This window comes from Mesoplodon bidens, assembly GCF_964165515.1.
Source record: "Mesoplodon bidens genome assembly, chromosome: 4".
Taxonomy (NCBI): domain Eukaryota; kingdom Metazoa; phylum Chordata; class Mammalia; order Artiodactyla; family Ziphiidae; genus Mesoplodon; species Mesoplodon bidens.
Window position 1 is genome coordinate 149,567,678 of NC_138160.1, and position 13,644 is coordinate 149,581,321.

Below are 13,644 nucleotides of genomic sequence, written 5' to 3' on the forward strand. Positions count from 1 at the left end.
TCGTGCACCTGGCTGCGCCCCTCCTCCGCTCAAACACCTTCCATGGCTCCCTGCAGCTGGCTCTCCCACTGAGCAGACATCGTCCTGCAGGGCTGGCCCAGGCCCACCCATCTCGCTGGCTCCTTTGCCATTTTCTCACTTTCTCCCTACATCTTCCATGAACACCTATTGTGTGCCAGGCAGGAGTCTAAGCCCTGGGGATTCAGCAGTGACCAAAACAGACCCAATTCCTATTGTCCTGAAACTCATCTCAGAGTGGGGGAAAGCAGAGGACAGGGAATATTTGTTGACCTAAGTTGTTCACAGCGATCAATGCTGTGAAGATAAAGCGAGCAGGAGAGAGGGGGTGGTGATGGCCGGGAGTGCGCTGACTGTGGGGTCAGGCAGAGGGTCAGGCCCAGAGGTGGCACCATGCTTGGTCACCCTCAGACACAGAAAAGAGGCCAATTAGAATGAAGGCCCTGAGCAAGGGGAGCGGCCATAGCTCTGCCCACCTGCACTGGATCCAGGCTAAGATCTGGACCCGGCAGCTTGCATCTTTCCACATCAGAATCCTGGTTCCGTGGCTGTGTGCCCGGGGCGAGTCACTTTATATCTCAAGCCTCAGTTTCTTTATCTGTAAAATGGACCTTCCTTCACCAGGCATTTTCAAGAACTGATTGAGAGCTGTAGCTGAAGCCCTTAGCTGAAGCCCTGAGCCGAAGCCAGAGCATGGTAGATGTTCAGCAGATTGCAGCCATCTATGATTTCTGTTATCCTTAGGATTTGCGTTGCTTTCCTGATTATTTTTTAAATATGTATGTATTTATTTATTTGGTTGCACCGGGTCTTAGTTGCAGCAGGTGGGCTCCTTAGTTGTGGTATGCGAACTCTTAGTTGTGCCATGCATGTGGGATCTAGTCCCCTGACCAGGGATGGAACCCGAGCCCCCTGCATTGGGAGCATGGAGTCTTAACCACTGCACCACCAGGGACGTCCCCTGATTATTTCTTTTTGTGCCTAGCGGGGCTGAGAGCTCCGCCAGCCAGCAGAGGGCAGGAGATCGGCTGTGGCCCTGCCTTGTTTTGCGACTTTGACAACTTCCTACCCTTCCTCCGGCCTCAGTTTTCCTGTCTGCACAATGGGGAGAGCATGTGGTCATTCCAAGATGTCTGATTCCACGTCACTGCCGCTTCTTTTTGTTTCTCCTCCAAGTCCAAGTCCAAGGCGCAAACACACAGACTCTGGAAGGAGGAAGGCCACGTAAATATTTCAGGTAGTAGATGTACCTGGCCTGCCTGGACTGTGAATGTTTAATGTGTCACATCCTAGTTTTCGCTGTCCTTCACAGGATGTTTTTCTCCCCAGCTAGGGAATCTGTTAGTCCTTGACCCCTCCTGAGCCCTGGAGGCCAAACCAGGATGAGGATATGGGCCTGGCTCCTGGGGGGGCTGGGGTGCAGGAAGGGTGTGTGGGGACGGGCTGGGTCAGTCTCATGCCACTCTGGGGCCTGTGGGACTCTCCAGCGCTGTGGACATCATTGTGTGCACGGAGAAGTCAAGGCTCAGAGAGAGGGAGCCTCACACCCCGGTGCACACAGATCCCTCCCTGGAAAGACCCCTAGAAAGGGGGAGGGGGCCGGAAGAGGGGACTCCCAGAAGGGCCTGGGGTCTAGGTGGAGGGCGGGGAGTCAGAAGGGATGGGTTCACCCAGTCCTGTGCCCCAGGAGCTGGGAGCGTAGCTCTGGCTCCTCCTCCTCCTCCTCCTTTCTGCCCCTCCCCCTCGCCTCCCTCCCCCACATTGCTCCTTCATTCTCTCACCCCTCCTCCCCATCGCCCTCCGTCCCCCTCTCTTCTTTGCTTCTCTCCCTCCTCCCTCCCTTCCCTAACCCCCCTCCTCCCTCCCGCACTCCCTCCCTCTCTCCCTCCTCTCCCCCTCCCCCTCCCTTATCTCCATCCTCCCTCTTCCCCTCCTCCTCCCGCCCACCTTCTCCCTCCTCCCCTTCCTCCCGCCTCATTAGGCGTGCCCGCGGCGCGGGGCCCATTAGCGGATCAATTAGCCGAGGTCGCCGGCAGCCCGGTCGTTAAGCGCGGGAGGCCGTACCTCCGCCCGCCCGGCTTCCCAGCCGCGATAGCGTACCTCCAGGACCCTCTGGTCTCGCTCCCCACTGCGGACTCCTGGGCCTGCCCTATACCCTCCCCAGCCCCACGGGCGGGATGAGGGGCTTCGAGGCCCACAGGGAGACCCCAGGTCACAGATGTGTCCGTGGCTAGGCAGGACCCCCTTTTGCTTCGAAGACCCCTTGGGGGGACTGTCGGGTTTGCCCCCCTCCCCAACGCCCTTCATCTGCCAGCAACATCAGTAATAATAATATCAGCTGACGGCTGGTGAGCCCTTGCAGGCTTTCTGCTAATCCTCGGAACCCGCTTCCCAGAAACAGATCAGACAAGTGATTTCACTTGCCTCACTCGCCATAGCTCCTCTGCCTGCTGACACCTGCTGACACATTTTGTATTTTCCTCCCGCCGGCCACAGGGCGGGGACTTAAGTGTCCTGTTTCCTGCTGTGTCCCCAGGGCTCAGAGTAGGGGTGCAATAAATGAATGAATAAATGAATGGGTGAGGGTCTGCTAAAGCACTTTCCACGGAGTCAGTAATAGGATCTTCATGACAACCGTGGGGTCTGTGATTATACCCATTTTACAGATAGGGAGGGAAAACCAAGAACCAGAGTAGTGAAGCCACTTGCTTAGATCACCCTGCTGTGAGAGGAAGAGCCAGGATTTATACCCGCTCTGGAGACCCTATGTCCAGAATCAGTATGTGACAAATTAATAACAACCACTGTTCCCCTCCAGGGGTGGGGGTGTCCCAGAGCCTTGCTTTGGGGGGAGGGTCAGGGGTGGCCTTCAGAAAAGTGACTTCTGGGAGTCCTGGGGGATTAGAACAGGGGAGGGGGGGGGAAAGAACACTGTTCCAGGCAGAAGGAACAGCATGTGCAAAGGCCACTAGGCAAGGAACAGCCAAATGTTTCAACCTGGCTGCAGCCTGCTGGGAAGGAATGATTAGAGGGCTGGGTAGCAGGCCCTCGGGGTCTCCTGGGCCTAGAATTTATTCCAAGGACCATAGAGGCCAAAGATTATCTATTCTTTAAATCCTTTTTAAAAACTGTGAAATAGAACACACAGAAGAGTGCCCCGATTGTAAACAAACAATTCGATGAATTATCACAAAGTGAATACACTCGTGTAATCAACTCCCAAATTACCATCACCCTTAGAAGTCTCCTTTGGTAACTCCATGACATCTGGTGCTGTAGGTCCCTTGGGTCCGTCTTTGTTCTTTATATAAGTGGAGTCACACAGCATTGACTTTTTCATACCCGGCTTCTTCAGTGTTCTGTGTGCGAGATGTATGGTGTCAAGTGCGGTGAGGTCTGGTTCTTTTTCTGGCTGCGTAGTATTCCACGGGCAGCTAATGTCACAACTTACCCTTCTGCCTTTTGATGGACAGCTGGTGGTTTCCAGTTTGGGGCAATGAGGACTAATTACAGCTGCTGTAAACATTCTTGTGGCACGTGTGTTGGGTGGATCCAGCATTCAAATCCAGGGGTATCACTGGGTGCTAAGCAGCCTTCTGAGGCAGATATAACAATTTACACTCCCCAAGCGAGGGGTAGAGATGAGTTCTGGTTTTCAGCACAAGGATATACATTAAGCAGGGAGTGATCCCATCTCACTGGCATTTTTGGAGGTGATTTGGCTGTAGTGGGGGAGGGGAGGGGCCCAGCAGGAGGGTCCCCCTGTCCCCTCTCTGCCTCCTCTTTCTCTCCTTAGGGACAGGAGACATTTACCCGGAGGTTGGCTGTCCATGATCACCCCTCTGTCTCTCCCTCCTTCCCTTCCTGCGCCCTTGGCCCCCATGCAAACCCACTGGATTGGGCACAGGTGAGAATTCCTTGGATCCCTCGTGCTCCCAGCTCCTTGAGGGTGGGATTTCTGTGGCATAAAGCCCTTGTGAAGATCTTACAAAGTCCAGATGACTGTCCCCACTCTCCACCCCCCTCCCCACCACCAGGCCCATATCTTGGGTGGGGAGCCTGAAGTTCTCTTAGTTTTTATTATTAAATTTTTTGGCCGCAGCATGGGGCATGTGGGATCCTAGTTCCCCGACCAGGGATCAAACCCACACCCCCTGCATTGGGAGCTCAGAGTCTTAACCACTGGACCTCCAGGAAAGTCCCTGACGTTCTCTTGACTGAAATGCCAAGTGTGCTGGGAATCACCTTTCCTGCTGGCACCCTGGCTCCCCCTTCTGGGGTAGTCCAGCTTGGATGCAGGGGGGCGAGGGTGGGCTCCAAGTGGTCCTTGGAGAATTCAGCTCCAGCTGGGGGTCTGTGTTCTCTGATCTGGGAAAAAGCATTTTGTGTGTGCAGTGTAACTGTCCAGTATCAGCAGCTGTCTCTAAGGGTAAAGACTGTCATTTAGGAACCCTCTGGCCTGGGACTCAGAAACTAGTGACCCCTTAGCTTTTCTGAATCCCTTTGCCTACCTGTCAAAACAGCTGGCTAGACCTCAAGCACCTAGGCTGTGCTGTGTGACCTAGAGCTTCCAGCTGGCCCTCTCTGGGCTAGGTGCCAAGTTCAGGAGCTAGACTACATTTACAAGCCGGACTCAGCTAGGACTCTCAATATCCAGTCCTGTAACAGACGAGGGGGACTCAGACTTGAAGGAAGCCCTCTCCTCCCCCGGGAAGGGGGGCACCGCGGGCAACTCGCAACACAGAGGCAGGAACACAGCAACCAACCGTCTCACATCTTTATTTGAAAGGCACAGCTAAGCCCACCCTCGATACAGCATTTTCACTTCTCTCCGTAGAGATCAAACGACTGAACACAACAAAGGCTGACAGTCTAAAAGGCTATATACAGACACAGGTGTGGGTGTTGCTTTTTTTTTTTTTTAACATTTTTGTCTTTTTTTTTTAATATCCCTTTTCTTAAAAGACAAGCTAGTATACTGGAAAAAGGAAAAATAAAAAATAAAAACCAAGACAACTTGAGTACCCTCATCTTTATTTGGGAAAGGGAGAAAGGGAATTCTGGGCTGCCCACCCCACCCTGTTCCCCGGGCGAAGCTTGCTGTCCCTGGCCCCTTTCTTTCATGGGTGAGGGGACAGAACTAGGTGGGCGTGGGCGATGGGAACTAGCAGAGGGTGAGTGAGTGGGAGGGGCAGACGCGGGGCGCCCAGGGCTGGGAGGGGCAGCTAGCATTGTGTTTGCATGCAGTGCCAGGGTGTGAGGCCAGGGTGTGCCCCGGGGAGGGTGGGGGGGGGCCAGCGGGCAGACTGTCAGTTACAGGTGTGCGAATTGGGGAAGTGCAGGGGGTGTTGGACCTTTTGAGGTCTTGCTCCCTTCGGACCTGGCCTCCCACTTGCGCCTCCAGGCCTCAGCTTGCCTCATCTGTGGTATGAGCGGGTACTGACCCATTCAGGCTGCAGGGGAGGAGGAGGGAGGCTGGGAGTCGGGGGTAGGAGCCAAGTCAGGGGGTGGCACACAAGCAGGGCGAGGGCCCCAGCAGGCGGCTACCATAAATACTACCAGAGTTGAGCCAATCCCGAACTATACTGTGTCTGTCTTACGCTGAATCTTTCTCTCTCTCCGTGTCTGTCTCCCCTTGGTCCCCCCGCCCCCATCCCAGCCGCCCACTAATCCGATTTCTCGCCATCATCCTCCTGGTGGGTGTCACCGTCATGCCCATTCTTGTCCTCCTTGGAGAGGTGGGCCTGGGAGCCCAGCGCCGACAGCGAGAGGAGGCCGGTGCCTGCACTGACCGCCGGCAGCGAAGGGGGCTGCAGCCCCACAGGCAGTGGGGTCAGAGGCAGGGCCAGAGCCTGCAGCTGGGACAGCTGGTGGGCTTGGAGCTGCTGCTGCAGGGCAGAGGAAGGGGAGCGTTAGCCCCCTTGGGCCCACCTGTCCTTCTCCCACCCGCTGCTGCCCCCGAAGACCCCAAACATACTCGGATGATGGAATTCAGCTCAGGAGCAGTGACCTGCTTAGCCCTCTCGATGGCTCCCAAGACTTGCTGCTGGTGCTGGATGGGGGCAGGGTGGAGAGAAATCAACGGATTCGCCCCGATCTTGTTAGGGCTTGTGGCTCAGAGCCCAGAAGAAGCCCCGCTCCCATCTGGGCTATTAGAGCCTTCCCTCTCCACGGCTTCCCACGCCTCCCGAAACCCCCCCCTCTCCAGCTGATTCCTTTCATCCAGCCTCAGTCTCTTCATCTGGAAAATGGGATACACAGAGATGCAGAGAAGACCCAAAGGGCTTGGTACCAAAGTCTTAGGAAGAAGCTTTTGGGTGAGTCTGAGAAAGCCTGAACCACGACCAATGCCATGTGCAAAGAAGCAGAAGTGCAGTGCACAACCTGGCCAACAGTACAGGGAAGTCCTGGTTCTAAGATCTCAGACCAGGACTGCTGGTCCAAGAGATCTGAGATCTGCTAACCCAAGCTCCTCTTCCTCCACAGCCTGGGAAGGCCCAGTGAATTCTGGCAGGGCTGGGGCATGAGTCTGGGTTCAGGGCAATCCCCCACCCTGTACCCCAGCCCTCCCTGAACATCTGTCTCTCTGGCCAGCAGATGCTAGAATCTGCCAAGCTCCTTCTTTGCCTTGGCTATCAGAGAGCCCCTGTTGTGAACGGAAACCACAAGGCTAGGTCTTCAGGGTCCTAAGAATCCCTTTCTTTGGGGCTTTCATGGTGTCCTCCTGGAATTGTTCCTGGGCATCACCTGAGGGACCCCAAGATATGGGTGGGGGTTAAAGAGAAAATGATGAATTATCAACAGTAAATCTGGCAGAGAGCAGATGGGCCTTACATGACCCAGACGTGTGTGTGTGTGTGTGTGTGTGTACAGAGTGGGCCTCACACCAAGAGTCTTAGAACCCCAGGAAACAAAAGAGGAAGAGTTGGGTACCTGGTTCCTGTGTGTCCATGTACATCTCTTTGTGTCTCTGTGCCATGTGTTTATGTGTTGCATCTGCGCGTATCTGTGCCTGTTTGTATGTCTGCCTATGTGTGCTGAGAGCCCCCCGTCCACACAGCGGTCAGCAGGGCCCCGCAGATGAATCTCAGGGGGTGAAAGACGGAAGCAAAACAGGGAAACAGAATTCTTGGTGCAGTCTTCGGCGTAGCTGACATTTTTACAGTGCAATGACTCACTCAGGCTGGGAATTCCACAGCAGGGTGAGGCCCCACCCTCCACTGCCCTACACCTCTGGGGTTTCTCCAACCTGGGGATTCTTCTGCACAGACTGGCTGGTGGCGAGGAGGTCCAGAGAGGGAAGGCGTGTGCCCTGGGGCACCCAGCACGCTGCTGCCCCAGATGGCTGCAGGAGGGAGGGCCTGGGGAAAGTTCACGGTCCATCTACCGCCTCCTCCCCGCAGCCCCAGGAGGCCTGGGGGCTCCACTCACCTCTTGGGAAAGGTAGGGCAGGACCTGGGCACAGATGCCATTCAGCCTCTTGACGATTTCAGCCTGAAACACACAGACGCTTCAGCCCTGGGCAGCAGCTGGGGCAGGCGCAGACCAGCCCCGGGAGGCCTGGGGGTTCTGTCTAATCTAAGAAGAGGCCAGCTCGGCCCAGGGTCAGGTCAACTCATCGGGCCCATGGGCACCCAATCAGCGGCAAAGGTGGAATCTGAGGCTGGCTCTCTGCCCTGTAGGCTAAGAGCACAGGACAAACCCACGCCCAGCCGCTTGGGGTCCCGGTGGCCCTGGGAAGATGATGCCCAGCGCCTGATAGGTAGTGAGTGCTCTGTGGGAGAGACGGGCAAAGGGGTGGGGGCAGCTGGCATCAGTGCTCTACGACATACCTGAGAGTAGCCTCATCAGGGCACAGATGGCAAGAGCAAGGCTGGAGGGCAAGGGGCAATCTGGGGGTTCCAGGGCGGGTTGGCACATCACCCCTCCCCTGCTGTTTGCAAACGGGAGACAGTGGGGTGGGGGGTGGCAGGTCCCCGGAAAGTCTCTGCCCCTCCCCCTCAGGGAGAGAAACCCATCAGGGAGGCCTAAGAAAGAAGGGGGGTGGGTTCGGAGGTAACAGGATACCAGGGCAGACTTGGTGCTCAGCCAAGGGGTGGGCAAGCTCCTACCTGCCTGGGGGAGTGCCGAAGTAAGCATGGGGCGGAGGAGGGGGGAAGGGGGCGTACCTGCTTGTGCATCTCGATGTTCAAGCCGTAGGACATCTCGTAATACTGCATGGGGGGGAGGAGACAGAGAGAAATGGGGGCGGATGAAGGATGGGGGGGCTCCAGAGACAAAGAGATGGGGGGAGTGACAGAGAGACAGACAATGAGGGGGAGAAGGGGAGAAATGGAGAGATGGGGAGGGGAGGGCAGGCGAAAAAGATGGAGATGGAAGTGGGGAGACACCCACACCAGGCGCTGGGGCCCAGGTGCCTGGTGGGGCTGCTGCAGAAGCTGGGGGAGCTTCAGGGCCCCAGCAGCGGTGTGGGTGCCCTGGTTTCTGGAATAATGATCACACCTCAACCTCTAACACACACACACACACAGAGACACACAAACACAGACACACACACACATACACTCTTTCTTTCTCTCTCCAAGGCTCCTAATCTTTTATCTTTATGTGTCTTGTCTGCGGGTGGCCCCGGACTCCAGGGAAGTTTGCCTTCCTGGGTATAAATAATTGAGGATAAACAAATCCTGCTGGGTCTGGCTCTGGGGCCAGCAGCGCCCCCCACCTCATGCCCCAGATCTGACCCTAACCCTTCCCTTGCTCTAAACCGTCCCATGGCGCCCCTGTCACCCCAGGGAGGGGGGGGGAAGCCAAGTTTGTTCCCAGGCCTTTGTGTGGTCTCCCCTTCTGTGCCCAGCAAGCTCCTACTCATCCATCAAGACCCCAGCTGCAATACCCCATCCTCCATGCAGCCTTTCTCAAACCGGGAGCACCCACTTATGGAGTCCCCGGGTCCCTCTCTCTGCCCCAGCCCCATCCCTCCCCCTGAGACCAGAGGTTCAGTGTCTGGCTCTGCTTCCCCCACAGCCTGGGAGAAGTGGGCTCTGGGCTGGACCGAGGTGGTGCGGTGGGGCGTGGGGGTGGGGTGGGGTTGATGCAGAAATTGCCACCTGGTGGGTAGGAAACCGAGCAAGTGATTCTGGCAGTGTGCACGGGCAGGGTCTCAAATGTCAGGCCCAAGAACGCAGTGCCACCCCTTCCCTCCCACCCACGTCAGAGAGTCCTCTTCCCAGGCTCAGGCAAGGAAGGGTTAAGCCTGGGATGCCTGGATCATGGGGGTGGGGAGGGATCTGGCTGCTCCCTCAGTCAGATCCTGGCTTTCCCAGCCATTGGCTCCTTTCCTGCCAAGGACAGCCGGGGGACCTGGCAGGCCCAGGCTGCAACCCGGTGGTTTGGCACCTCGGCCACTGCCTGGGCCGGCAGCCAGGCCAGCAAGACGGACTCAGCCCGGCCCAGGGGCAGGCTGAATGGAGAACTGACCCTGACTCCTCATGCATCCCAGAGGTGGCGGCCAGGGTTCAGGCAACAGCTGCTGGTGCTGGAGGGGGATCTGGGGTCCCCCATCCCTGCCCACTGGACCCCAGGGCTGGCTTACCATCACGTAATGACGCTGCATCTCCGACTTCTCGCTGGCCAGCTTGTCACATTCGAGTTTCAGACTGAAGAAGAACACAGGGAGGGGCGGGGGCTAGGCTGAGGTCCCCCCCATTGTGCAGGGGAGCCCCTAACTTTGGTGGGGTACAGGCAGAAGATGGGGCAGGGGGAGCCTCAGGTGCCCTAGCTAGAAAATGGGCATTATGAAACAAACCTTGCAGATCTGGGGGCAGAGAAAGCAATGAAAATAATAATAAAAATAACAAAAATCAGAGCAAACGCCCTGACTGTAGGTCAGACAGGGATTCAAAGAAACTTTTACTTCTCCTGAAACCCAAAGAGGTCAGGGCTGTTAACATCACTCTGTTTTTACAGATGATGCAATGGACGCCCAGAGAGGTTGAGTGAACGGGCTCAAGGTCACACAGCCAGGAAGCTGGCTTCAGAGGCCATACTCTCAAGCACTGAGGAAAACTCTCCAGCAAAGGAGGAACAAACAGACACTGCAGAGAGGCTGTGAGAGCCGAGTTGGCTGGTAGGGCTCTGGATTGGATTTACCAAGGAATCTTCAAAGGCACCCAAGCCCCTCTTGTGGGTCCTGATTTCCCTAGCGGGGGGGCATAAATTTCCACCATTGGGTAACAGAGATGGTGACCGCCCCCGCCTCTCTCAAGCTCCCCCAGCAAGCATGAGCTTTGGGTATTTCTCAAAAGCCCCTCACGAGGGTGTCAGGGTGACAGGTAAAGAGCTGAGAGCACAAACTCAAGCCAGATAGACTGGGTCCAAAGTTCAACCCTGCTATTTTGATGCTGTGTGACTCTGGGCAAACCCCTCTACCTCTCTGGGTCTTGGTCTCCAAGTCTGTTGAGTTCCAACCTCCGAGGGTGAGGTGGTGAGGATGAAATGAATTAAGACCAGAAACACTCTTAATGCTGGTATTCAGTAAGTACCCAATAAAGACTTAGTTGCTCTTGTAGTCACCTCAGGAGACTGGAGTTTCACTCTGCCAGACTGACCACGACTTGTATACCCCGGTTGGGAGGACAACCACAGTTGGTTTCTCCAATTTTCTTTAAAAATATGCATTTGTTGCCACCGTTAAAAACACAATCAGGCAATTTCATTCCAAACTCTGCATTTCTGGCCCTTCCTGAAGGACTGGTGGATACTGTGTGAGCCCCCAACATGGTAGGACCCCTCAGTGTAAAGCAGGAAGCCCAGGCTCGGCGGATGGAGACTCAAAAGCTCAGAGAGGGGGTGTGGCCTACCCGAGGTCACAGAGCGCTGTGGCAGCAATCTGACCCTCGGTCTCTGGAATTGGATCAGCCCCAGTGCTCACTGTGACGTGGGCATGGGCCAGGCCGGGGTGGGGGGGGACACCCCAGGGAAGCTCAGAAAGGCCAGGCCTGCCAGACAAAGCCCCTACCACAGGACTAGAACAAAGTTCCTAGGCCTGCCCTTCAACCAACTGTGCCTCAGTTTCCTCATCTTTGAAATGGGCACAATGATAGGGCAGCAGGAAAGATTAAACAAAAGGATGTATGTTCAATCTTCAGCAAATGGGGAGAATAGGAAGTACCCCCAAAGAACAAATATATCACTGTTCCCAGTTTCTTCTTGGAGAAAACTCGGGATCCTTCAAAGAATACTTTTGTGTGGGTAAACTAAGGTCCAGAGAGGGCCCAAGACCCCACTGGTATTCGTGGCCATGGACCCCCTTTTGATTCCTAGGCAAAGCCCCCCTCCGTAGCAAAACCTTGAGAATCTGCATTCTTCAACCCAGAGACTGGGTACAAATCTCAGTTCTGCCACTTCCTTGCTGTGCAACCTCAGGACATTCCTATCCTCTCTGGGCTTAAGTTTCTCTAAGTGTAAAATGAAGACAGTAATAGTTCCTTTCTCTTTAGATCTGGCACATTGGCAGGCCCTTTAGAAACGTTAGATTCAGTTCTAGAAAGAGAATCACCTTTCTGCGGGCTGGCAGGAACCCTTTCTCCAAAACTAGGCAGAGAGAGATAACATACTACAGATTTTGGTGGGGGGTGGGAGGTGGAGGGCCCATCCCCAACTCCAGCTGTTGGGAGGTCTTTTATCCAGTGCAGATTGGGGTGGGGGTGGGGAGAGGGACTCTGACACCAGACAGCTGAGGCTTTGGGCAAATTATTGAAATTTTTGTGCCTCAGTTTTCTCATCTACAAAATGGGACTGTCTTAAAGACTAAATGAATTTCATATCGGCAAAGTGCTAAAAACAGTGCCTGCCACCTAAGACATTCAACGCCTCTATTTTTCCGGAGCCTAGATATATAGCAGGGGCCACAACCCCCGCTGCAGGCTTCAGTCTTGCCATCTGAGCAGGGGGCTCCAGCTTCTCCCGGGGCGCGTACCACCAGCCCCAGCTCACCTGTGGTACTGAGCCTGCAGCAGCTGAAACTCGTCTTTGATGCGGTCGCAGGAGTCCGAGGTGGTGAATTTCAGTTGCTGGGGGAGGTGCGACGAGCCCTGTGGGGAGGGGCGGCCCGGGTCAGGATCCGGTGGGGCCGCCACCCACCTCTCTCCCCGGCTGCCCCGAGGCAGCGGCCGGCGCAGCTGCAGCGTCCCCCCCCACCCCGCCCCACTTCCCGGGCCCGTGTTTACAGCCCCCGGAGCGGCCCCCGCCCGCACTTCCTGCCCCCGCCTCTCCGCCCGAAGCCGAAGGGGGTGGGCGCGCCCGGAGGCTCTCGTACCCCGCCCCCCCCAGGCTGTGGAGGTGCGTTTGAAGGCCCGCCCTTGGTGGGGGGCAGGGTGCGCCCTCTACCGCGCCTCCAAAGCGCCGGGAGGGGGTGCACATCTGAGCGCCCCAACTGCCTCTGGGAGGGGGGAGACCGTGTCCTAGAGGGTCCCTCCCCAAGCTGGCGGCGTGGGAGGGGGTGATGAGGCTTCCTTGCAAACTCCCCTTGAGGGAGGGGCCTCTCTGAGCACCCGAAATCTTCCGGGGGGGCCCACCCCAGATTCCTAGCACCCTTCCTCCGGGCCGAGCTCTTCCGGGAGGGGTGCGCCTCCGGTCTCCCCCACTCCCAGGCCCCGAAAGCAGCCCCGGCGTTAGAGGTGCCTGGTGGGGCTCCCGGGGCGCCCCAGGCCCGAAGAGAAGGCCGCCGAGGCCCAGGCTGGCTTGATGGGGGGGGGGCACAGGGCCCAGGAGCTGGGGCCGGGGCTGGGGGGATCTGAGCTGGGATCTGGAGGGGACCTGGCTTGGGAGCTAGGGGGGTGCTCTGGGCCCGGAAGCTGGGAGGGGGACCGGGAGCTACGGGGGATGGGAGGGAGCCCCGGAGCTGGGGGTGGGGAGTAGCGCTGGGCCCGGAGCTGGAGGGGACTGGGCCTAGGAGGTGGGGGGGAGACGCCGAGCTGGGGGTGGGGGAGGTCCGGCTGGGATCTGGAGCGGGGGGCGCAGGGCTTGGTCCTTGAGGGGTGCGCAGGGCCCGAATCTGGGGGAGGGAAGGGTCCGGCTGGGAACTGGGGGTTCCGGGCCAGGACCTGGGCGGACGCAGGGCCCGGAGCTGGGGGGATGGCCCGGCCGGGAACTGGGGGGTGCCGGGCCCGGATGGGGGGGGCGCCGGGCCGGCGGGCCCCGCTTACCGAATGCCTGCTTTGTGGAAACATCATGTCAGTCGCGGCGGGGGGCGCGGGCTGCGCCCCGGCTGTGCGCCCCGGCTCGGGCTGCTCGGGGCGCCGGGCGGCCGCGCCTTTGTCCCGGCGCCGATCGGCAGCTCCCGGGGCCGCCGCCGCCGCCTCCCGCGCCCGGCCTCGCCCGCTTCCTGCGCCCCCTCCCCGCGCGCCCGGCCCCGGCGCGCCCCGGGCCCCGCTTCCTGCGCGCCCGGCGCCCCTCCCCGCCCCTCCCCGCCGCCCGCCTCCCCGCACGCCCGGCCGCCGCTCCTATTGTCTAATGGCGGCGACGCCGGCAGTGGCCGCGGCCTCGGCTGAGCGGAGGCTCCGGCTCCACCTGCTGCTGCCGCCGCCGCTGCCGCTGCTGCTTCCCGGGCCCCGTGCGCGCCGCCGA

The 13,644-nt window shown here is 58.0% G+C and overlaps 1 protein-coding gene across 1 annotated transcript; it reads right to left on the reverse strand.

Annotated features, from left to right (window-relative positions):
- Positions 1–5,035: 5,035 nt before the first annotated feature.
- On the reverse strand, positions 5,036–13,396 carry TLE5 (TLE family member 5, transcriptional modulator). The gene is made up of 7 exons (XM_081231162.1): positions 13,224–13,396; positions 12,013–12,110; positions 9,611–9,674; positions 8,187–8,231; positions 7,450–7,512; positions 5,996–6,070; positions 5,036–5,906 (listed from the first exon to the last, which is right to left on the reverse strand). Exons 1-7 carry the CDS (start codon positions 13,248–13,250, stop codon positions 5,685–5,687), a joined length of 594 nt encoding a protein of 197 aa, XP_081087288.1. The 5' UTR covers positions 13,251–13,396; the 3' UTR covers positions 5,036–5,684.
- Positions 13,397–13,644: the final 248 nt, after the last annotated feature.